The 20,628-nt window shown below is 57.3% G+C and overlaps 7 protein-coding genes across 7 annotated transcripts; 3 read left to right on the top strand and 4 right to left on the bottom strand.

Moving 5' to 3' along the window:
- Positions 1-333: 333 nt before the first annotated feature.
- On the bottom strand, positions 334-3,224 carry E0L32_011369 (uncharacterized protein; the record flags this gene model as incomplete). Its single annotated transcript, XM_031134090.1, has 3 exons — positions 334-1,436; positions 1,495-2,910; positions 2,966-3,224. 3 exons carry the CDS (start codon positions 3,222-3,224, stop codon positions 334-336), a joined length of 2,778 nt encoding a protein of 925 aa, XP_031000687.1.
- A 1,531-nt stretch (positions 3,225-4,755) lies between these two features.
- Positions 4,756-5,696, bottom strand: E0L32_011368 (uncharacterized protein; the record flags this gene model as incomplete). The annotated part of the gene is made up of 3 exons (XM_031134089.1): positions 4,756-4,951; positions 5,007-5,488; positions 5,589-5,696. The coding sequence occupies 3 exons, from the start codon at positions 5,694-5,696 to the stop codon at positions 4,756-4,758; spliced, it is 786 nt and encodes a 261-aa protein (XP_031000686.1).
- A 1,319-nt stretch (positions 5,697-7,015) lies between these two features.
- On the top strand, positions 7,016-9,296 carry E0L32_011367 (uncharacterized protein; the record flags this gene model as incomplete). Its single annotated transcript, XM_031134088.1, has 4 exons — positions 7,016-7,303; positions 7,368-7,390; positions 7,451-8,307; positions 8,368-9,296. 4 exons carry the CDS (start codon positions 7,016-7,018, stop codon positions 9,294-9,296), a joined length of 2,097 nt encoding a protein of 698 aa, XP_031000685.1.
- An 864-nt stretch (positions 9,297-10,160) lies between these two features.
- Positions 10,161-12,952, bottom strand: E0L32_011366 (uncharacterized protein; the record flags this gene model as incomplete). The annotated part of the gene is made up of 3 exons (XM_031134087.1): positions 10,161-10,777; positions 10,855-12,556; positions 12,635-12,952. The coding sequence occupies 3 exons, from the start codon at positions 12,950-12,952 to the stop codon at positions 10,161-10,163; spliced, it is 2,637 nt and encodes an 878-aa protein (XP_031000684.1).
- Positions 12,953-14,708: 1,756 nt separating this feature from the next.
- On the top strand, positions 14,709-15,956 carry E0L32_011365 (uncharacterized protein; the record flags this gene model as incomplete). Its single annotated transcript, XM_031134086.1, has 1 exon — positions 14,709-15,956. One exon carries the CDS (start codon positions 14,709-14,711, stop codon positions 15,954-15,956), a length of 1,248 nt encoding a protein of 415 aa, XP_031000683.1.
- Positions 15,957-16,159: 203 nt separating this feature from the next.
- Positions 16,160-16,781, bottom strand: E0L32_011364 (uncharacterized protein; the record flags this gene model as incomplete). The annotated part of the gene is made up of 2 exons (XM_031134085.1): positions 16,160-16,665; positions 16,739-16,781. The coding sequence occupies 2 exons, from the start codon at positions 16,779-16,781 to the stop codon at positions 16,160-16,162; spliced, it is 549 nt and encodes a 182-aa protein (XP_031000682.1).
- Positions 16,782-17,797: 1,016 nt separating this feature from the next.
- E0L32_011363 (uncharacterized protein) lies at positions 17,798-19,922 on the top strand (the record flags this gene model as incomplete). The annotated part of the gene is made up of 2 exons (XM_031134084.1): positions 17,798-19,205; positions 19,273-19,922. The coding sequence occupies 2 exons, from the start codon at positions 17,798-17,800 to the stop codon at positions 19,920-19,922; spliced, it is 2,058 nt and encodes a 685-aa protein (XP_031000681.1).
- Positions 19,923-20,628: the final 706 nt, after the last annotated feature.

The following is a 20,628-nucleotide window of genomic DNA, read 5'->3' as shown; positions in this document are numbered from 1 at the left end:
TGCATTCAGCTCGCTCTCAGACCGAACTGATTTTTGAGATTTGATTAGTCGACGTACGTTCAACTCCGACCCTGCGCTTACGTGAAATCGGTTCCATCTGACTCAGGCAACCTAGTAAGACGAGAATGTCACCCCAGGTTCCTCCGCACCTGGTCATTCCAAGTAAAAGCTGGGGTTCGACTGCATTGTGTAGTAGCCTATCAAGCCAGATTCCTTGCCAACTTCTCAAATCGCGTGTACTTCTAAAGTTATAGGGAATGGATACTGGAATGAAGAGAATTGTCCCACCCACCTCCTGCTTCAGGGGTGTTTGACAGGGGGCCTGCTCTATGTTTATGGAGGGCTGCCAAGTAGATACATGTTCTCAATCACAGCTCCTCCATACTGTGCCGCCTCATTGGTGCTAATCCACGATGCCTCTTCCACTGGCACTAACACTATGGAATGATTTCCAGATATTGGCACTGAAACCCAGGGCGCTGTTGGAGCAAGACCGTCGGTCGAGAAAAACTCCTTCCAAGCGCGAGCAGCGATAGTAGCGTTACCGCCATCTCTGTTTGCAGCCAGGGCAGTCAGCTTCGAGTGTCCCTGTCTCAGACTGATGCCAGAAAAGCTGGTGCCGTATCGAGCAGCTTGCTCGGCTTTGCTTGCGCCGTAGTAATAGCAGTAGTCGAGCCAGTTCTTCTCAAAAGTGGACGCGTCTGTGTCATTTGCTCCGATGTGGTTAATGAGCTCCGTGACGACCTCGCTTTCGCCAAAGCTGGCGGAGAGATGAGAGATGGTGACGGATCCTTTGTTGTCGGGATCATCAGGCGGTGGCGAGATGAGGCCCGTCTTAGAGTTGTAAAATACCTCGCCGGTGATGAAGCCGTTTTTGAGAGCGTTGAGACCTCTCATGGAGCTGATGAGCTTGGACCGGGCCTCTTCCCATCGTGGGCCCCGTGTCTCCCACTCGATAAGGAGTGCTGCTGCCAGTCCAGACCAGTCTGTTCCGAGACTGATGTAAAGGGCTTCTGGATCTGGCACGTAGGTAATGTTGGGATCACGCACTTTTCTTCGCGGATCAACCTGCAGGATAGCTTGGTCCGCATCGAGGACCTCTCGGATGATCTCGCCCTGCCGCTCGTCGCCACCAGTGAGGTAGTAAAACACCTTGCGGAAGATCGGGGTCGAGATACGGACTTGTTTCGCCGAGTCACCCCAGTGCTGAACTCCATGGCGGGTTCCAAGCCCCTTCCATGGCCCGACGTGGTACTGGTCGACCTCACTGCCGTGACGGGCGACTGCCTCTGCAAAGCGATAAACACTGGCGTCTCCGGTTCGCAGGAATTGCGGCCAGAAGAAGAGGTCAGGCGACAGCTCGCCGTTGTCCCATGCATATCCTCCAACATCATAGGCCCAGGTGTGGCGAGATGCATCGTATGTGTGCATGAAGTCTATCGGCTGATTTGAGTACAGAGCAGAAGTTGAGGGTCTGACGCTGGATATACTAACCTCCATGGTCCCAGAAGCCATACCATCTGCGGTTCTCGACTTGATCCCGATAGAACTTGGCTAAGAAGTCGAGGTGCGACTCGAGTGTGGCAGCTGAGCCCGAGGTTTCGGTACGCGGCGCCCACAATACGCCAGCAGCCTTTGATTTGTAGAGGACTTCGGGCTCAGTCGCCAAGGCAGGGGGCTCTTCGATGATCTTGGTCCACTTGCCCAAAGTCTCTGCTGAAGGCGTGCTAGGGAAGCCAATTATGTAGACCTCGCTCGTACGGGCAACGCCATAGGGCGTCATAAAGCCCGGCTCATAGTCCTCGTACGTCGTGTCAAGAGCCTCGAGCTGCTTGGCATAAGTGTCTTGGCCCATCTCGTCGTGCCATGGCCGTAGATCCATCGGTGGAGCTTCGGGACTGTAGAGCCATAGTGTGGCTGTCGACACTGTCCTAGATGCTGCGTTGGATATGGAGAAGCCGGTAGGGTATTTCTTCCAGAAGTCTCGTAGGCCAATTGCGAGGCCCCCTTTTGTACTCCCGCCAAGGTAAGCCAGACCAGAGGATCTGTTGCCTGCTGGTATGTTTATCCAGCTCTGGCCCGCCTTTGTGCGCTTCTTCAAGGTGAAGCCGTCAGGCGAGAGTTGAGATAGGCTGTAATCATTGAAGGCGGGTATCCACTGGAGTCTTGTTGTGAAGTTTCTGTCCCAAGTAGCGACATCTGGCAATGTCTTGCCACCAATCTGAGCTTTTCGGACACCAGCCCCAGGATCTCTTCGCAAGCCGGTGATCCCCTGCACAGACTCGGTGAGGAAGCCTCCATCAACACCTGCAATTCTAATATGTCTGTTGTACAGCTGCTCGTCACCGAGCGGGACGTCAAAACGAAGGCCGATGGCTGTAATGAAGTCTTTATCCGGTTTGCCATCGTAGACTAGAGAATGGACGACGCGAATTGCCTCGGACCCAGAGTAGAGGTAGAATCGCACAGTGAAGGGCAGCCACGGGTCCTGGCCAGTATTGCTTTGCTTGACGGCATGCTTTCCTTTCACCGTGACGAGGGCTCGGACTGATCCTTGGTTTTCGACCTTGGTCTCATCGATGCTGGCCTCAAATTGAAGACGGTCAAAGATTCTCGGGATATCACTGCCATCATCAGTATCTGTCTGGGTCCGGAGGACCAAGACGCCATTCTGTCCGACAATCTTGCCACCCGTAGAAATTGATTTAACGAGGATATTGCCAGCCTTGGCAAATACCACCGATACTTTGCCCGTGTCAACAGTGATTGTGTCTCCATTGGACCTGACGCTGACATCCTCGGATGCTCTTTTCGCCGTCTTTTGGCAGCTTGAAGAGGTGACGATGACATATTCATCGGGCACATCTGTAGATGGCTCGACAGCATGACCTGTCCACTTGATGGAACCATCTACACACGGATCAGTGAGCGGGTCTTCTTAGACTATATGACGTCAGAAGCTTACCTGGCCAGTAGGAAGTCACCCAGGACTGTATTCTCACAGCTTCATTCCCGGCAGAAGCACTGAAGGACGTTTTGTTGGCCGCATGTCTGCCCCGAGGCCAAGGGAGCCCGAAAGTCGTGCCCGGATTCAATACTGGTTTGTCACCGATCCATTTGACTTTGACTGAGTCTGACGAGCCACCACTCTTGGGCCAGGGCTGAGAAGCCACATGTTCTGCTGCCAAGCAAACTACGACGAGTTTCCACTTGCCGATGCACATCCTGAAAGACTTCTCTCTGTGGTCAAGCGGGCACGACCCTATTCGCAGACTGGTACAGATGAATATTGCAAGACATGCCGCGGACGGGCTCCGGACTAAATTACCATGTTAATTTACGTTCGTCAATACGGGCATCAAGAAATTTCCCCGTCTCCCCTCGGCATTGATCAACCCGAGTATATTGACCCCTGCTCATAATGATCTTCCCCAGATCCCCAGTGCGGGGCTTGTCCATCACCCGGCTGCCGATGCGTGGGACTGACGGAGTAAAGGCTCGCGAAACGGTATAAATGACGCCGCACTCGAGACGCCACTACTGAGCTTGGCATCCATGTCTTGATCCTTCTGGGACTCAACTGCTTGTCCAACGAAGGGTTTTGAGGGGAATCCATCCGCAAGGTGCAACTAATTTGACAAAGCTTTGCTTGCTTCTGCCAAGTCCTGCTCACCGAGCTCAACATTTTCTTTTGGGTATAGCTCTTCATATTCCATAATGTGTCTGTGCATCTCAAAGACCTTAAAAATTCCTCCGTCTTGGCCAATGAGTCGGCTTCCAAGGGCTGGGCATCGATGACTGACGCAGCGATATAATGGACTGGACTCAGGAACCGTGCACCTTGCTCCTATTTCGTCATGAAACTAGACTCATGGTGACGAAGCTCTACCACAAAGCGCCCGAACCTCACACAAGTGATGTTATTTAAAATAGTGGGTGGGCTGTTCACAGAAGTACTTGACTTTCCATTTTACTTACTCTATTTGACGTAATGGGATAGCGTCTCAAGTTCTAGAGCAAGGGTATGCATTGTTAACATTGAGATATCTCGTGATGAACTCCTGCCAACTATTCTGACCTGAATCCTCTCTTGCTCGCATTAGGTATTGTACAAGCTATCGTGCTAATTGTGAGCAAGGACGAAGGCTTGAGCCGGCTGTACATTTGCAGGCTGGACCGAGGATTGGGTGGCAGTCAACGTAATCAGACTCGGATATTTGACTCGTGTCAAAACTGAGGAATGAGGAAGAGTGTATCACAAGAGAAGAGTCAAAGAAGTAGAATCAAGGGCCAAGTCTGAAAGATAGCACTTTTCCAAATGTAAACTTGAATAATGAGTAAATATCCTCGGTCACCGACCCGACGCTTGTATTTCCTATATAGTCGATCTGATACTGTCCTTTTCAGAGCTTGTGATTCTGTACCCTACCTCAACGGCATGACTGAAGATGTAGTCTCGACAAATCACATTCCACCTTGCTCCTCGAAGAGCTTTGTCCTTGATTCGATTCTTGGTCTCGGTACTTGGAGCTCGGTCTTCGACGCCGAAGGAACAACGACGCTCTTGGTATTTCCTGACGAAGCATTGACGGACTTGTTATGACGCTAATAGGGTGCATCATACGCCGTCAGCACCCAGAATTACCTATTCCGCGAGCTTGACTAGTCCTTCATTGCTGATACTGCGCGGAGTTGGCCTCGAGGACAGCCGGGAGAGTGTGAGCTTCGGATGCTGGGTGCTGAAGTGCCTTTCTATCATGCTCCCACGCTAAACCCAAAAGATCCATCGAACAGTTCGGTTTTGCTGAGATCCGGGTTCTCGCGCATCAGCATAAGCGTCTCTAGCGATGGAACCTCGTTTGAAGCGTAGAAGCGAAGGAGGTTGTCCATATCCTCGTCCGTGAAGTCACACATCTGATCCCAGGTATATGCATCGCTAATCTTGGTCATCCTGTGCATGGGTTAGCAAAAACCCTCCGAGATACTCTGGATAGAATTCAACTCACCATCCCATACGTTTGGGACCCTCATCCTGGTTTGGCGCAACCGTTCTCAGCTTTGCCCTTAATTGGCCGATGGCCTCGATTGCCTTGCCCGCGTCCTTGGGTAGCTGCTTGGCTATGAACTTCCGTATTGAGCTCGCTAACCGAGGCCCTTTGCCATTGGTGCTGACCATGATTTGCAGCGGGCCGTCTCGGTGGACGCTGCCAAAGTAGAAATCGCATTCTGGGGGCACATCAGCGATATTAGCCGGTATCCGGCGTTCCTTGCACAATTTCCATATCTGTGTAGATGCCTCTGGGTCGTCAACGGCTACCAGGACCATATCGGCGCCGTCGAGATCGGAGGGTTCGAAGTTCCGAGGCGTGTGGGAGACTTGGCCCTGTCCGACTCGGTATGCGACTTCGGGGTTGAGGCCTGACGGGGGACAGACGACAGTCACAAGGGCATCGGCGTTGAGGCAGTTGAGTATGCGGCCAGCAGCAACCTGGTAGGAGAGATACAGTAAGCATCATCATCGCCATCATCGGGCAAAGGACGAAGGCGTCTCGGAAATCCACGCGACACGAATCCAAGCCGGAACCTACCTCACCACCGCCGACAACAAGCACGTTTTTGTTCTTGATTTGCCATGCTAGGATCAAGCTTCCTCCTCCCTGCACCGCGGGGAATTTTTGCGCGTGAGCTGATGTCATGGCAGAGTCAACAGTCTCTTTTTCTGTTTCGACTGGAACAAGGCCTTGGCTCGAAGAGGTGAAGAGAAGCGATCAGCTCAACCAACTCTGAGAGAATGACTCTCTGCTCCGAGAGCTTTCGGCGTCGCAGGCGATAACGGAACCGGCCTAAATCGATAAGACCAAACTGTGGAAAATTGATGGATGCTAGCGCATGACCAGCGACAGATTGGCGGGCACGGCGGGGTCATCTTCTAAAAAGGCCATGTAAGGGGCAGGAGCCACCTGTAGGCCTGATGGACATAAAAAGGGCCAAAATCTTAGCTTGAGTGTCTTCTCCACTACACATCAATCAAGCATCACTACCATTCCTCTTTTCATGGTCCCTCGAGCCGGAAAAGCCCTCTATCATGACGGCTTGGCCTTGCGCCTTTGGTCCTCAATCTTAAATCACTTTTAAGCTGAGTCTCGATTCTCCTTAAACAGCAGAAAAAACCGTCTCTATACTGCTACACCCTGTGCCGATTTCCTCACTCTGGTCTCAAGAGACCCTCACCTCACTCGCTAGTCAGAAGCGTGCTGAGCATTCACTATTCCGGCTATGTCGCGTCACCTCTAGCTGAAGATCTACCGGTAGCATGAAGTACCCGCATCGGAGAAGTGTGAAGTCCCCAGCTTATGTCGAGTCTGGATGAATTACTCTACTACCTGGGCGGAACAGGAGGAAAACAGATTTCTAGAGATTCTCAGAGGAGTTGGCTGGTTCTTTCCTGGTTGGCTGTTTTTGATCGGTTTTGCTATTGGAGGAAGGAGGGGTGATATATGCTGAGGTAGCAAGTCGGGGTCGACTTGCAGTTGTGTTGCCGGGCGGGGTGTAAGGGGCAGGAGCCACCTGTAGGCCTGATGGACATAAAAAGGGCCAAAATCTTAGCTTGAGTGTCTTCTCCACTACACATCAATCAAGCATCACTACCATTCCTCTTTTCAGCCACCAAAGAGTGCCCAGGTGGTGATGACAGGGGTCTAAGGCCCACTCTAGGTGCTGTGAAGCGCCTATGTCGCAGCCTTGCCGCCTCACACGCACCCATCGCCCACATGCAACACCGCCTCACCTCAACCCAGTCCTCCTCCTCCTCCTCCTCCTCGAGCTCCCTCCAATTCAACCACCCGTAGCCGAGACACAGCACGCACCTACCCATCGGCGGCGAGGTGACAAGGGGCGCTCGTCCATCCGAGTCGCATACCTTCGTCTTTTTGCTCTATTTGTACGATCAGATCACCAGTCGTGGGTCAATCGAATTGGAAGCTCCCGAACCTGGAACCCAGAAACCACAACCGCCATGTCCGGCCGGAAGCTCGGAGGTGGCCGAGTCCTAGGCACTGGCCGTGGTCTCGCCCCTCCGCAGCCTACGTCTTCCCAGCTCTCTCCTCGCCCGTCTAGTCCCTTTGCTCCCTCAGAGGCAAGCTCAGGGTCCCAGAATCTGAGCGGCATATCCCCGCCGACACCCCCCAGCCCGCTCCCCGGCGGCTTCGTCCAGGATCTCAGCTCCAATGTCAGCCTCGGGGCGCCGTCGGACCCCGGCGCCTCGGGAACAAGACTCGTCTGTCCCATTTGCGAAGAAGAGATGGTGCGTCCTATATACATCCTCTTCCGGATCTCAAAACAATGTCAAGCTAGCTAACAAGTTGCAGTTGACACTGCTTCAATTGAATAGGTAACACGGCCAGATACCTCCCACTCCTGACACACTTTGGCATCCCTAACAGAATGTCAGACACATCGACGATGCCCACCAGGAGCTTCCCGAATTGCAGCAGGACGAAGTCAAGACATGGTTCGACAAGCAAGTCCTCAAAGCGAAGCGCTTCCAACCTCTTTCCGTAATCAACCAGAAACTACGAGGCCTCGAAGTCTTCGAATCCAACGAGACACCCCCACCCCCCACTACACAGGCCGGCAGCTCGAGGCCCGTCGATACGGTCATAGATCCAGACGACCTCATCACCCGAAAGCACTGGCAAAGAGCGACGGGCAGCGACTATTGCACCGATCCCACCTGCGGCAAGGGTCTGGGCCCCATCAACGGCAGCATCAACTGCAGAAAATGCGGCCGCCTCTTCTGCGAGGTGCATACGATGTACCAGATGAGGTTATCGCGGTCTGCTAGCCACGATCCCACGAGGGGATACTGGTACCGCGTGTGCGAGACATGCTACAAATCGAGAGATGGGTACAATGATCACAACGGCCTACTACAGGACCGGACGTCTGCTTTTGTAGAGACGAGGAGGAAGAAGGTCGAGCGGCAGAACTTAGAGATTGCTAGGTTGGAGAAGAGATTGACCAAACTGACACAACTACTCGTCAGTCCGCCAGAGGAAGTCATCGTCAATAGCGGAGGGCTTTCGACCACCGTTGGGTCCCTGACTGGGCAGAAGACGCAGCGCAAGGCGATTGAACAATCAGTAGTGACCTGGGAGGACGATGCATCAGTCCCAAAGTGTCCATTCTGCCAGCAGGAATTTGGGTCATGGACGTTCAGGAGGCATCACTGCCGGATATGCGGACGGGTGGTCTGCGCCGACCCAAACACGGCCTGTTCAACCGAAATCGGGTTAAACGTAGCCAGTCGTAAGCTATTTCGTTCTTCCAACACCAAAAGCGAATGCTGACCCGCCAACCATCATGTAGCGAACCACCCCGTCCCCTCCGAGAAGCCACCCTCCACGGCCGACGGCGCAGTCAGCCTTGACATCCGCATGTGCCGCGACTGCAAACACACCATCTTCGCCAAGCGTGACTTTGAAGACGCCCTCGCCCACAAGCCTGCCGACCAGCGCGCATACGAGACACTGCGGCAGTTTGAGCGTGGCATAAAGCAGCTCATGCCCTCCTTCCAGCGCGCCTTGCAGGTGTTGCAACAACCAGCCGGTTCGGAGGGTCACCCCATCAGCCAGCAACAGCTCGGCGTCCTGCAGGCGGTGGTCGCTGTGGCGCCCATGGCTACGCACGCCCAGATCCAGGAGGCCGCCAAGATCCGCAAGCGGCTCATGGACAGCTTTGCCAAGTACAGCGCAGCCGCGCGGCGTATCCGCGACCTACCGACGGACAACCCGGCGCAGGCCCGCCTGCAAAAGGCCGTGTACGCCGCCGCGTCAACGTTCCTACACGCCAATATGGTGCCCCTAAAGCACGTGCCGCGCATGTTACGCTCGTCCTCGTCCTCGTCATCACAACCGGGCGGGCAGCACCGGAGGCTGCTCTCGGGCCTAAACGAAGGTGGCAGGGCGGGCCACCTGTCGCCCCTGCGCAATGGGGAGCTCGCGTCCGAGGTCGGCGGCGACGGCGACAGTGTGGCGGGCAGCGAGGTGAGCACCGTCGCGTCGGCGCTCGAGACGGAGGAGCGTGAGCTGCGCGAGCGGCTGGCCGTGCTCGAGGAGCAGCGGTTCCTGGTGCAGGGCATGGTGGACGGCGCCCGAGGCGCGCGACGGTTCGAAGAGGTCGGCGCGCTGACGAGAAACGTTGAGGAGCTGGACAAGGAGATTGCCGAGCTCAGGAGGAGGGTCGGCGGCGTGGAGGAGCGATGGGAGGGATTTTATGCTGCTGCTGGGCAGCAGTAAAGGGCCTCCTCTCCCGCCCCTTGCTGGCTGACCGGGGAGATTTGATGGTTCTGTGTGTTTTGTTGGGCTTTGTCTTGGCATTGGGTTCAAAGTTGCATGGCATGGAGTTTGGAGTATTTACTGTCTAGGTTCTCACAGAATCCTGTGAAGGAGGATGCCATCTTGCTGCATTCAGGAGGGAGTTTCTCCAGGGGGGAGGAAGGATGAGGAGATCCTCCACAAGACTGCATATGTCCCGGCCCCTTCCACACGGGTACAATGAATGGGGCAACGCTTTTCCCTCAGTTGATTTCATTTGATTGCATGCTAACAGGACCCCATGGCTGCGATGTGAACGCAGTCTTCGAGCGTCTTCTACCACTTTTCTTATCCCACTCCAGTCATAAAGATGAGTGCACTGGCATGCATAGAAAAACGTACAAGGTATATAAGTGTACATGACAACGTGTTTATGTCCGGACACTCGCATGCAGTGACAATGGTAAGGTTCTGACCATAGAGCAAACGGCAAACAATGGACAAGAAATGAGAATGAATAGCGGAATGCCCTCGAATGTCCTTCAGATGGAACAACAATTAGAGCAGTAGTAATGCCAAGAAAGTCCGACCCATCCATTTGCCTTTTATCTTCTCGTACGCAGGGAGAGAGATAGAGACAGAGGTTCGGAATGCCACAGCAGGATCGCCTTCGCATAGATCAGCGAATCCCTCCATCCATATAAACGCCCACAAGATGCCAAAGAGACAAACAGCACTTGTTGTTTGCCACCATGTACCCAACCCTAAACACCAAAAAGAAACAATGAGGAGAACAAGCGGCAGCCGAGACATAATCACACACAGAGCTCAGCCTCGAGGCGGGCCTCAGCTGACAACGCCCTCGACACCGCCCAGGAAGCGCCTGACCCGACCAATCTCGAGCTCGCCCTTCTCGCTCTCGACGGCCCGCACGAGGCCCTCGATATGCGCGTCGACGTCGCCGTCACCGCACCGCGAGGCCAGCGCGACGAGCCGGCGGTACTTGAGCTCCACCTCACGGCTGCCCGCCCTGAGAGCGGCCTCGGTGTGCCGCGTGTCCTCGGTCCTAGCCTTGAGCGCCGCCACGCGCGCCCGCATGACTGCCGCCGCCGGCAGCTCCGGGCCCGTGGCCGACGACGATGCCGACTGTAGCTGTAGCGCCGCAGTCTCTGCCTCCGTCTCCCACTCGGCGGCGCCGTTGACGTCGAGCAGGCCGTGCGTCTGCTGCAGCTGCGAGAGGCGGAACTGCTCGTCCTCGCGCGCGCGGCCTAGGTTCATGACCCTTTGGCGCGACAGGTGCTGGCTCTTGACCTTGCCCTGCATCGCCTCGAGGGTGCGGCGTGCGTCGCCGAGCTGGGCCGACGTGGTACGCAGGGAGGCGTGGAGACCGTCGACGGACTGTTGCTTCGACTTCATCTCCGTCTGGAACGTGGCTGCCGTCTCGTTGAGGAGGTGCGTGATGGCTGTAGCACACGCCATTGTCAGTACGGATGGGGGAAACTGCATATTGGTAGGTAGATGAGTGGGAGAAGGAACTTACAGGTGATGATATCATCGCTGCTCTCGCGGCTCTTTTGGCTGCTGCCAACAATGCCGTTCTTGTCAGCCTCGCTATTCTCGCCCTCAGCACCCCCGCCGGTAACTTCCAGGCCGACGCCAAAGTCCAGAGGTCGCAGCCCCTGGCGGTTGGCTATAGTGGGATCCGCGCAGACCTCGAGCAGCTGGGAGATGATACTCCGGTTCCCGATCTTGGCGGCGATGATGAGGGCGGTGTCGCCGTTTTCGTCTTGCACATTGACGACCTCGTTCATGAAGCGAGCGAGGCCAAGCGGGGCCTGACTCGACGGTATCTGTCCGTTGACCTGGGCATTCTGGCTGCTGGGCGCGCTGCTGCCTTGCCTCACCACCCACTCAAGCAAGGACTGCAGGTAGTAACGGCTGGCGGCACTGCGCCCATTGACAGAGCTGGTGATGGCGATGTGGTGCAGGACAGTGCGTCCCTTGGCATCGCGCAGCTCGATGGTGCTGCCGAGCATGTCGAGGAGCTCGGGCATGGAGCTGTGATCGTGAGAGTTGGTGACGATACAGGCCCTCATCAAGGCTGTCTCGCCCGCAGCGTTGACCCGGAACGGGCTCGAGCCGGCAGCAATGAGGGCTTGAACGAAGGGCATGCGTGCAAGGGTAGCGGCCCAGTGAAGGACGGTATGTCTTTGGTGGTCGATGGGCATGTCGAGCTCCTGGGGCGTTAGAGTCTTGAGGACATTATATCGCGACGTGTCAGACGAGTCGGCGTCCATGAACAGACCCATGAGCGTAGAGCGCTTCTGCTCTCCGTCCGGGGTATCCAGAGGGGGGAGGGGGGGGAGGGGTCCAAAGTTGTCTTGGGGGACAGGGTGGACGTCGATGCCAGCCTGGGAATAGATGAAGGACTCGTTGGGCTCGGTGGGCGAGCCCGGGAAGGTATTAGCATACATATCCATGTTGGGGTTGTAGCCGAAGCTGTCAGCAGGAGTCACGGTGACGCGCTGTCGTTTCCGGGGGGGTTCCGTGCCGTCGCCGTTGAACTGCTGGGTATTCTGCTGGGTGGAGTAGGCTGAATCGACGTTGTGGCCGTAGTCAGAGGCGAAGCTCTGCTGCGAGTTGGTAGGGAAGTCGTCCATGCTCTGCATCGAGGACTGGCGGTTGAAGCTTGGGGCGCGGGGGAGGCCGTTGCGGTTCTGGCTCTGGGAGGAGGTGCGGTTCCGGGCGCCGGGTGAGTCGAACCTCGCCTTGCTTATGATACCGACCACACTGGGAGCCGTGTTGGAGATGCCGCGGAAGAAGGTGCCGGAGCCAGGGTTGGCGCGGTTCTCGTTGTTTGCATTGTACATGCGTTTCCTTTGCGCAGCCATGGCTTGCTCCTTGGTGGGGGTGTTGAAGTCGCCCCGGCCGGCGATGCCTCCGTCCTGGCCCATGTCGTAGGTGAGGAGCGGGCGCAGCAGATCCTCGACGCCGTACTGGCGGCAGACTTCGACAGCGCGGTTGTAGTTGATCCAAGTGCCCTGGTACTTTCCGTATCCGCCCTGGACCTTCTCATGCTCACCCGTTTGAATTTCCTTTTCCAGGATCTTGGTTCGCTTGCCCTTGTCGACGCCCGCAACCTTGAGGATTTGAGTCGCGTTGAGCCATGAGTCGTTCCGCCGGCGCATGACAGCGACATTGTTGACTTCCATCTCGTACACATCGGTACCCGAGTAGACAGCCTGTAGAAGGGGGGGAGGAGACGGCCGCGGTCAACACAAAGTCCAGTTCCTTGTTAAGAGGGGGAGGATGAGGCCTACCGAATAGATGATGTGCTGCTGGTTTGAACCGTCATTTATGCTGCCATTGGGGCCTCCGGCAGAGAACTGGCTATACGCCTGGCTGGCCATGGCCTGTTGCGACGAAGGCTGGCTCATGGAGAAGGACTGCTGGGAGGAGGGCTGCGACTGTTGGGATGCGGAATGCATGGCTGCAGAGTGAGGGTCGGCGCGATCGAAGGGAGCAGAAGAGATGGAGGCGCTGCTGGCAGAGGGTTGGGCAGGGTTGACGCCGCTGAAGGATTGGCGATGAGGATGGGGGTGGTGGAAGGACGAGGTGGTGACGGTTGTCGCCGCCATCAGCGAGGGATCATATGCGGAGGACGGAGAAGGTAGAGCACAGTACTGCAGGCACGGCCACGGCGACGGCGGCGGCAGCGGCAGTGGCAGCGGTGGCGGTACGAGGAGACCCGGGGAGGGATATCGAGGGTCAAAGATGGAGGAGACGCCGGCAGTCTCTGGGACCGCAAAGTGTTGTCTGCTGTGCAACCAATTATTTTAGACGGGACCGCTCTCTAAGATTACAATTAAGTCTGAACGAGGGGTTGAGGGCGAGAGCTGAGAGGAGCAGTAGTGGTGGTGATGATGTGCGTGTGAGGACGGGAGGGGAAGATGGCGTAGGCGTAGGCGCGGAAGCGGTGGTGGTGAATGGCCGCTGTTTTTTCGCCCTTTTAGCCAGGTGAGACCCCCTGCAAGCGTCGCGCTTCGACAAGACTCGGGAATAATCGATCAATCAATTTATCGATCGGTGAGTAGGCGCACTGATGACTGGCGAGATGCAACCAATTGAGACAAGAGGGGAATAAGGGATAAAAAAGTGAAGATATAAAAAAAGAGAACTGGCAGAGGCGTACAACATGGCCGTTCTCGCGACGATGATGAGATGGAGCGATGCTGTCTCTGTCTCTGCGAGTCAAAAATGACTGGGGTGCGACGGTCTGAGCTCGATGGATCGGAAAACCCATTAACGAGATGACCGGGGGAGGAGCGTGTTCTCAATTAAGATGGAGGGTGTTTCGTCGCGTCGATTTCGTGATTTCGTGTCGGGGCTATTTTGTGGAGGGCGAGTCGTGGGTGGAAGCGAGGGATGGATGGGCGACGAGTCGACACGCGTCAGCCCTGGCTTGGGCGAGGAGGGGTGCCCAGGTGGTGTCCAGTCTACAGGTGTACTGGAGTGCTGGCAGGTGCACCAAGCGTGCGCGCCCACAGGGATGAGCAGCCATAGGTACCTATGTTGTAGGTAGGTACCTTACCTAAGGAGAGAGGTACTCTACCCTAGGTACTCGTAGTTACTGGCCAGGAGATCATCAGCATATCCTCGACATCAACAGAGATCAGAGAGAGCTGCAGAGTCAACGTTTTCCCAAGTTAGGAGAGCCTACAGCCAATAGATCGTGAACGGTTATTTTTTTTATTTTTTTATTTTTTCAAATTTGTTTGAAGTGCAAAGCAGCCACGGACACCTCCTCTGGTCTGAGATGCTTTTTAATCAGAGTTAGGTACACTGGGTCATCTTTTCCTATCTGGCCTTGGGACATGCATCCAGACCGGGCAGTGACGTGCCCTAAAGCACGCAAATCCCGTGAGAAGAACAAACACGCTCCTTGGTCTTGTGAGGCTATTGATTTCCTGGCTGCTCGTTGCCATGGAGTGGATGTAGCCTCGAGGTCACTTCATGGGTAGCTTCGGCGAGCTTGAATCAAATCCCTTTACAGGACCGATCCATATCTTATCGGCCTGGTCAGTGGCTCCAGTCAACTGAACCCTGTCAACGGTGACCAAGTCTCAGTGCTAAGCTTGGCTTCTCGCACTCCATCTCAAACCTTGGAAGCTTTCCACGGTTCTACCAAGAGCCCAAGCTGGAGACAACACGGCGTCAAACACCACCTCTACCTAACTACATGCACCAGTTTCCGGGCCTCTCGACGACCTCATCCAATCCGACTCGAATCATGGTTTCTTCTAGATTCCTTACCATACGCCGCCCTTCCCCGTAAACACCCTCCTCGTGCTGGGCATCCACCCTCCCCAAAAAATCCGCCCACCCACATCCCAGATGCCTCCCCCGACCAGGCTCCTCGACCCCCAGAACCCCGTCCACCTCTACCGCCACCTCCTCCGCGAAGCCTCCTACCTGCCCCCGGTATGCCGCCCCTACATCTCGGGCCGCATCTCGGCCTCCTTCCGCCGCCACCGCCGGCCCAACCTCGTCCCCTCCTCGACCATGCCCTCTGCCACCCCGGAGCAGCTCAACGCTGTCCGCACCAAGCGCCGCCTGCGCGAGGGCAACCACAGCCTGCGCGTCCTGCGCGCCGCCAACCTCGGGGACTTGAGCCGCATGCGCCGCGTCCTGCTCCTCTCGGCAGGCCGGCTCGGCCGGCGGCGGCATGAGCTGCTCCAGCCCTGGCTGAAAGCCGAGCCCCCCGCCGACGCCGACGCCCTCGAGGCTAGCATGCAGCAGCAGCAGCAACGAGACAAAAAGTCTCGGGAAGCGCTGGAGAGCAACGGCGAGGGCGACAAGGATGTTGGCAAAAAGGGCCGGAGAAAGGGCGAGCGGCGGCGCGACTGGCTCGACGCCATCGACACGGACAAGCTGCTCGCCTTTGCGCTCAGCCAGGCGCACCACAGGATGCCCAACGTCGGCCGGCCGGTGCTCAAGGCCAGCCAGCTGGACCCGTCGAGGGCTGTGCCCGCCGTCAACGTCTGGGACCGGCCCTTCCCGGCGCACACGGCGCGGACGAAAGTGAAGCGCTGGTGGCGGCTGCTGATCAACAGGGTCGTACCGCCCGTGGGCAAGGGCGAGTTTGACCTGTGGCGCGATCTGGCCGAGGGCCGGAAAGAGGGCAGCCCGGAGTGGTCTCTACCTGCGCGGAGGAGCCCGGCTGCGGCGGAACAGGTGGCGGAGCAGGAGCACGAGGCACGCTGGAAATGGGAGGATGTGGTGACCAAGCCGGTTCGCATGCTCGAGAGACCGCGGGCGAGGAAGTTCAAGGCGCTGGACGGGGACATCGGCGTGGACGGCGCAGGTCCGGCGATCGGCGTGCACAAGATGACCAATAGACTATGGCGGCGGCTGTACCGCCAAGTGTGGGAGGCGATGGCAACCATGGACAAGATGCCGGCGCAGGAGGGCAAGAAGCGCCGGTGGGACATTGTCTGGGGCGGTGCCGCAAAGGCCTTCACGCTCCCCAGCCCGCCGCCGCACACGGCCTTCTTTGAGGGTGTCGATGCCAAGGGCAGACTGCTAGATCCCAAGTCGGCATCCAAGGCTGATGCCCCCGAGAAGCCCAAGCGAGGTGCATGATCTGTACGGGTGGTCACGTCATATTTGGTTTCTACACAGCGCGTCCTAGTCTAGATGTCTTGTTTCTACTGTCCTCTCTCTTCCTTTTTAGAACGCCTAACCCAAGACCCAAGAGATACCCCTGATCGTCTTTCTAGAATCTATTCTCTCTATAGACCTCTTACCGCCTCTATTTTCTTGCTGCACACTTCCAATGTCACCCGTCACTCCAACCCGCCAGCCAACTTGACCAGCGCCTCCCGGTCCACCCTCATGCCCACCCACTCGTCCATCTGGGTCGCGCCGATGGCCCTGTAGAACTTGATGCTCGGCTCGTTCCACTTGAGCACGCTCCATTCGAGCCGGCCGCCTTTGATCTCGAGCACCTGCCGCGCCAGCTCCACCAGCAGCCTCTTGCCGTACCCTCGGCCGCGAAAGGCCGGGCGCACGAAGAGGTCCTCGAGGTAGATGCCCGACGAGGCGCGCCAGGTGCTGTAGTTGTAGAAGTAGAGCGCCATGCCGGCGGGCTCCTGCGAGCCGGGCGGGAAGAGCAGGATGCACCGGGCGGGTTTCGTCGAGGTGATGGGCTCGGTCGTGTTGGCGGACGAGGCCGCGGTGGAGGGGGCCCAGGCGATGCTGGCTTCGAGCTTGGCCTCGGTGGCTTCGACGGAGGCGAGCTCCTTCTCGTACTCGGCTAGTTCGCAGACCATGGCGAGGATGGAGGGAATGTCTGTTGTTATCGGGCCCTGTCAGTGAGCTGGCCTCGGGAGGAGCAAGGGGGAAGGCAGCCGGGTGAGACTAACCCTCGCGCGCCGCATGGCGGAGCGTAGCTTGATCGGTGGCCATTGGGAGCTATGGGTGAGAATGGGAGAGGAGTGTCAAGTGGCTACGTCGAAATGGCGTCGAACAGGAGCCCAAGACAAGACCAATGGCTTAGTATAGAAGCTGATAACTCTGGTCGACTTATACATGGATGGGGGTTTCTGTCTTTTAAAGAGCAGCGCTGAGACAGCTGCTTGATGGGGGCTTATCTTATCGACCAGGTCTGTCTGGTGCCCCGCCGCGCCCTTGATTTTGTAAAGGGCGTGAGAGAGAGGGAGAGAGTCCACCTGAAGATGAAGAAATATTCCAAAGTATTTTTTTCACCCTGTTGCCCAAGTTCGTTATGGGCCTTCATTTTCAGCTGGCGTATTTCAAGAGCGGCAAGCTAGAAGCCAGCCCCTCCTCTCATGCTAGTCATGACGGTGTGATGTCTCTTCTGTCGAACGTGGTCGCGTGCGAGTCGTCGTCGTCTTTGTGATCATCCGATGGATTCTACCCCACCATCCGGCAGGTCCGCACAAGCAAGCTTCAGGCCTCGTAGCGCTGAAGCAACTACCTGCCAACCCCTCTAGGCCCGCTCCAGCTGCTACTTGGAACCTGGAAGCCCCCACCAGAAGCTTGAAACGGCGAAGTGTCGACGCCCGGCCTTTGCGATCAATGATGGCCTCCATGAACAAACCCCATCTCAGAGAGCTGCCCAACTGCTTCTGTCCGACCTAGACGTACCTTATGGTATTACTTGGATTGGCAATTCGTGTTGTGTTCACTAGCACCCAAAGCAATCACTGTCTTCTTCGCTCAAATTACCGGGTAGCCCTTGAGGCAGCTCCACCAGCCACCTGTTCATTCATCACCGTACGATTGGGTCATATGTCGTCGTCAGTTCACTCACATTGATCGGCGGTGAAAGGTTCGGTACCCAGGTCCTGTGAGAGACAAAAGAGAGGCGCGCGTCCCTGCCCGTATGAAAAGGATCGGCAGACCCGGATCGACCTCCAAAGCACACCCTCCTTCCTCTCCCAACTCTGCCTGCAACTGTCATGGCTCGCAGAAAGACAGACCCGCCTCGCGAGTCCGTCTTTGTCACCTCGAGCTCCGGCCGGGAAGCCTCCTCGCCTGCCGACCTCCGCCTAGTCCACTACAACGATGTCTACCACCTGGACCCGTCCTCCGCCGAGCCCGCCGGCGGCGCCGCCCGCTTCCTCACCGCCATCAACCACTACCGCCGGGACTCGCGCTACGCCGGCCAGCCCGAGCTACTGACCCTCTTCTCGGGCGACGTCTTCAACCCGAGCCTCGAGAGCTCCATCACCAAGGGCAGCCACATGGTGCCCATCCTCAACGCCATCGGCACCGACTGCGCCGCCGTCGGCAACCACGACCTCGACTTTGGCGTCCGCCAGTTCGAGTATCTGGCCGCAAAGTGCAAGTTCCCCTGGCTGCTGGCCAACGTCTTTGACCCGGCCCTCGGCGAGGGTGTGCCCATCGGCCATGCCAAGCGCACGCACATGCTGACCTGCTCCAACGGTATCAAGGTCGGCCTGCTGGGCCTTGGGGAGAGGGAGTGGCTGGAGACGGTGAATGCGATCCCGCCCAACATCATCTACAAGTCCGCGACCGAGGTGGCCAAGGAGCTGGTCGCCGAGCTGCGCGAGCAAGGGGCTGACATCATCATCGCCCTGACGCACCAGCGGGAGCCCAACGACAACAAGCTTGCCGAGAACATGGGCGGCGAGATTGACATCATCCTGGGTGGCCACGACCACTTCTACGCGCACAGCTTCATCAACGGCACCCACGTGCTGCGCTCCGGCAGCGACTTCAAGCAGCTGAGCTACATCGAGGTCCGCAGACGGCCCGATGACGGCGGCGGCCGGGCAGGACCCCGCTGGGACTTTGACATTTGGCGCAAGGACATCATCTCATCGATCCCGCAGGACCAGCCCACCGTCGAGCTCATCGACAAACTCACGGCCAAGCTGAAGCAGAGTCTGGAGAAGCCCGTCGGCTGGACCGCGGCGCCGCTGGACGCGCGCTTCACCACGGTGAGGCTGAGGGAGAGCAACATTGGCAATTTTGTGTGCGACATCATGCGGCACCACTACCAGGCCGACTGTGTCATCATGGCGTCGGGCACGATACGTGGAGACCAGATCTATGCGCCTGGGCCGATAAGGGTCAAGGACATCACAGACTGCTTTCCGTTTGAGGACCCCGTCGTGGTGATTAGGGTCAATGGACAGGCAATCTGGGACGCGTTGGAGAACGGAGTGTCGTTGTACCCTGCTCAGGAGGGCCGCTTTCCACAAGTATCGAATATCCGGTTTGAGTTTGATCCGTCAAAGGAGTCCGGGTCGCGGATCAACAGGGTCGAGGTGGCGAACAAGCCTCTCGACCCCAAGAAACGTTATGTCCTGTGCACGAGAGGCTACATGGCTCGTGCTAAGGGTAAGTTTTGACTGGCACTGCTGTGGTTCACTGTAGCCCACCGGGACTAACGCATCCATTTCTACAGACGGCTACAAAAGCCTCCTGGTCCAGTCCGAAGGCGGCGAGGCCGAGGAGATTGTATCGGAAGAGAACGGCATCCTCATCTCGATGATGCTGCGGCAGTACTTCATGGCCCTCAAGGTCCTCGAGAAGTGGCACAACTGGGAGCCCTCGTGGGACAGCCACTGGGACAAGGTCGTCACGGGCGTCGGCTCCCACCACCCCAACTACCCGGTCAGCCCGTCGGCTTCGACCCGAAAGGGCTGGCTGGATGGCGGCGTCGAGCCGGCGGATCCCCGACCAGCCGCCGCGAGGCCGGACTCGAGGGGCTCCCACTGGGACCACTGGAGGCCGGCGAACATCCGGGCGCGAAGGTCGAGCGTCACGCCGTTTGACGAGAAGGTAGTCGAGGGGGCGCGGCCGGTGCACGAGTCGGACGGGGAGCGGCTGCGGCGGATCGACCACGAGCTGCGGGTGATGCGCCGGACGTTCGCGCGGTGGACGCGCAAAGCCGGCGTCCGGGCTGAGGTGTGCGACTCTTTGGGCGAGGGCGAGTGCGAGGTCGAGTGGACCAAGGCGATCTGTCCGAGGCTGGAGGGGAGGATCGTCATGGTGGGCGGGGAGGAGGAGAAGGGGAGGAGGGCGAGAAAAGAGAAGAGTGGCGGAGGTACCTAGATGGGAGAAGAGTATTGAATGAATAGACTGGTTGGGTATCCTGCTGCGTCGGAGTCATGGCTTAGATCGCATTACGGGGATATACACTGGGTATATGTGGCTTTTGTCGTCGTCCAATGCTCCCTCTTGTCCGGACGGATTGTCGAACACAAGATGCTGAGATGGGGTTATGGGCGATCTGGCACACAAAAACATGTGTCTGCTCAGAGCAATGGGCAAGGCAATGCAAGACACAAGGTTAGATTTCTCCAAATCTTACGACTTTCAGCGATCTTCTCCAGAACTAGGTACCTACCTAGATCACAGAAACATGACGACTTTCCCCAGATTTCCCCACAACCAAACAACCGCCGGTACGCCGGCAGTTCGGATGCGGGGTTCAATGTTGGTTCGTCATGACCAAAGTGCGGGACTGCCTCTCTCCCCCGACTGCTCCTCCACTCCACTGCGTGCATGCCACTGCAAGTCTCGCTCCAATCTACTGTGACTGTCCCCTTTTTGTGTTTCATCTGCGCTGCACCTGCATTCTCGGGGGAAAAGAAGTCCAGACAAGGGGCAAGGGACCACACCACACCTGCGCGCCACGCTGCCCATCCTTGCGAATTATCTCGTCGCTTTTGGGGATCGTCTGTTCTTATTTTGACGAAGGCCTCCCTAGTCCCGAGGTTCCGAGCTGCCGATCGCCACCCTGCCTCACTGGCAACGG

Source organism: Thyridium curvatum (assembly GCF_004353045.1).
Source record: "Thyridium curvatum strain D216 chromosome Unknown NODE_104_length_128155_cov_78.148999, whole genome shotgun sequence".
Classification (NCBI taxonomy): Eukaryota; Fungi; Ascomycota; class Sordariomycetes; order Thyridiales; family Thyridiaceae; genus Thyridium; species Thyridium curvatum.
The sequence above is the reverse complement of the archived record's forward strand: the minus strand, read 5'-3'. Positions and strand labels throughout refer to the sequence as shown.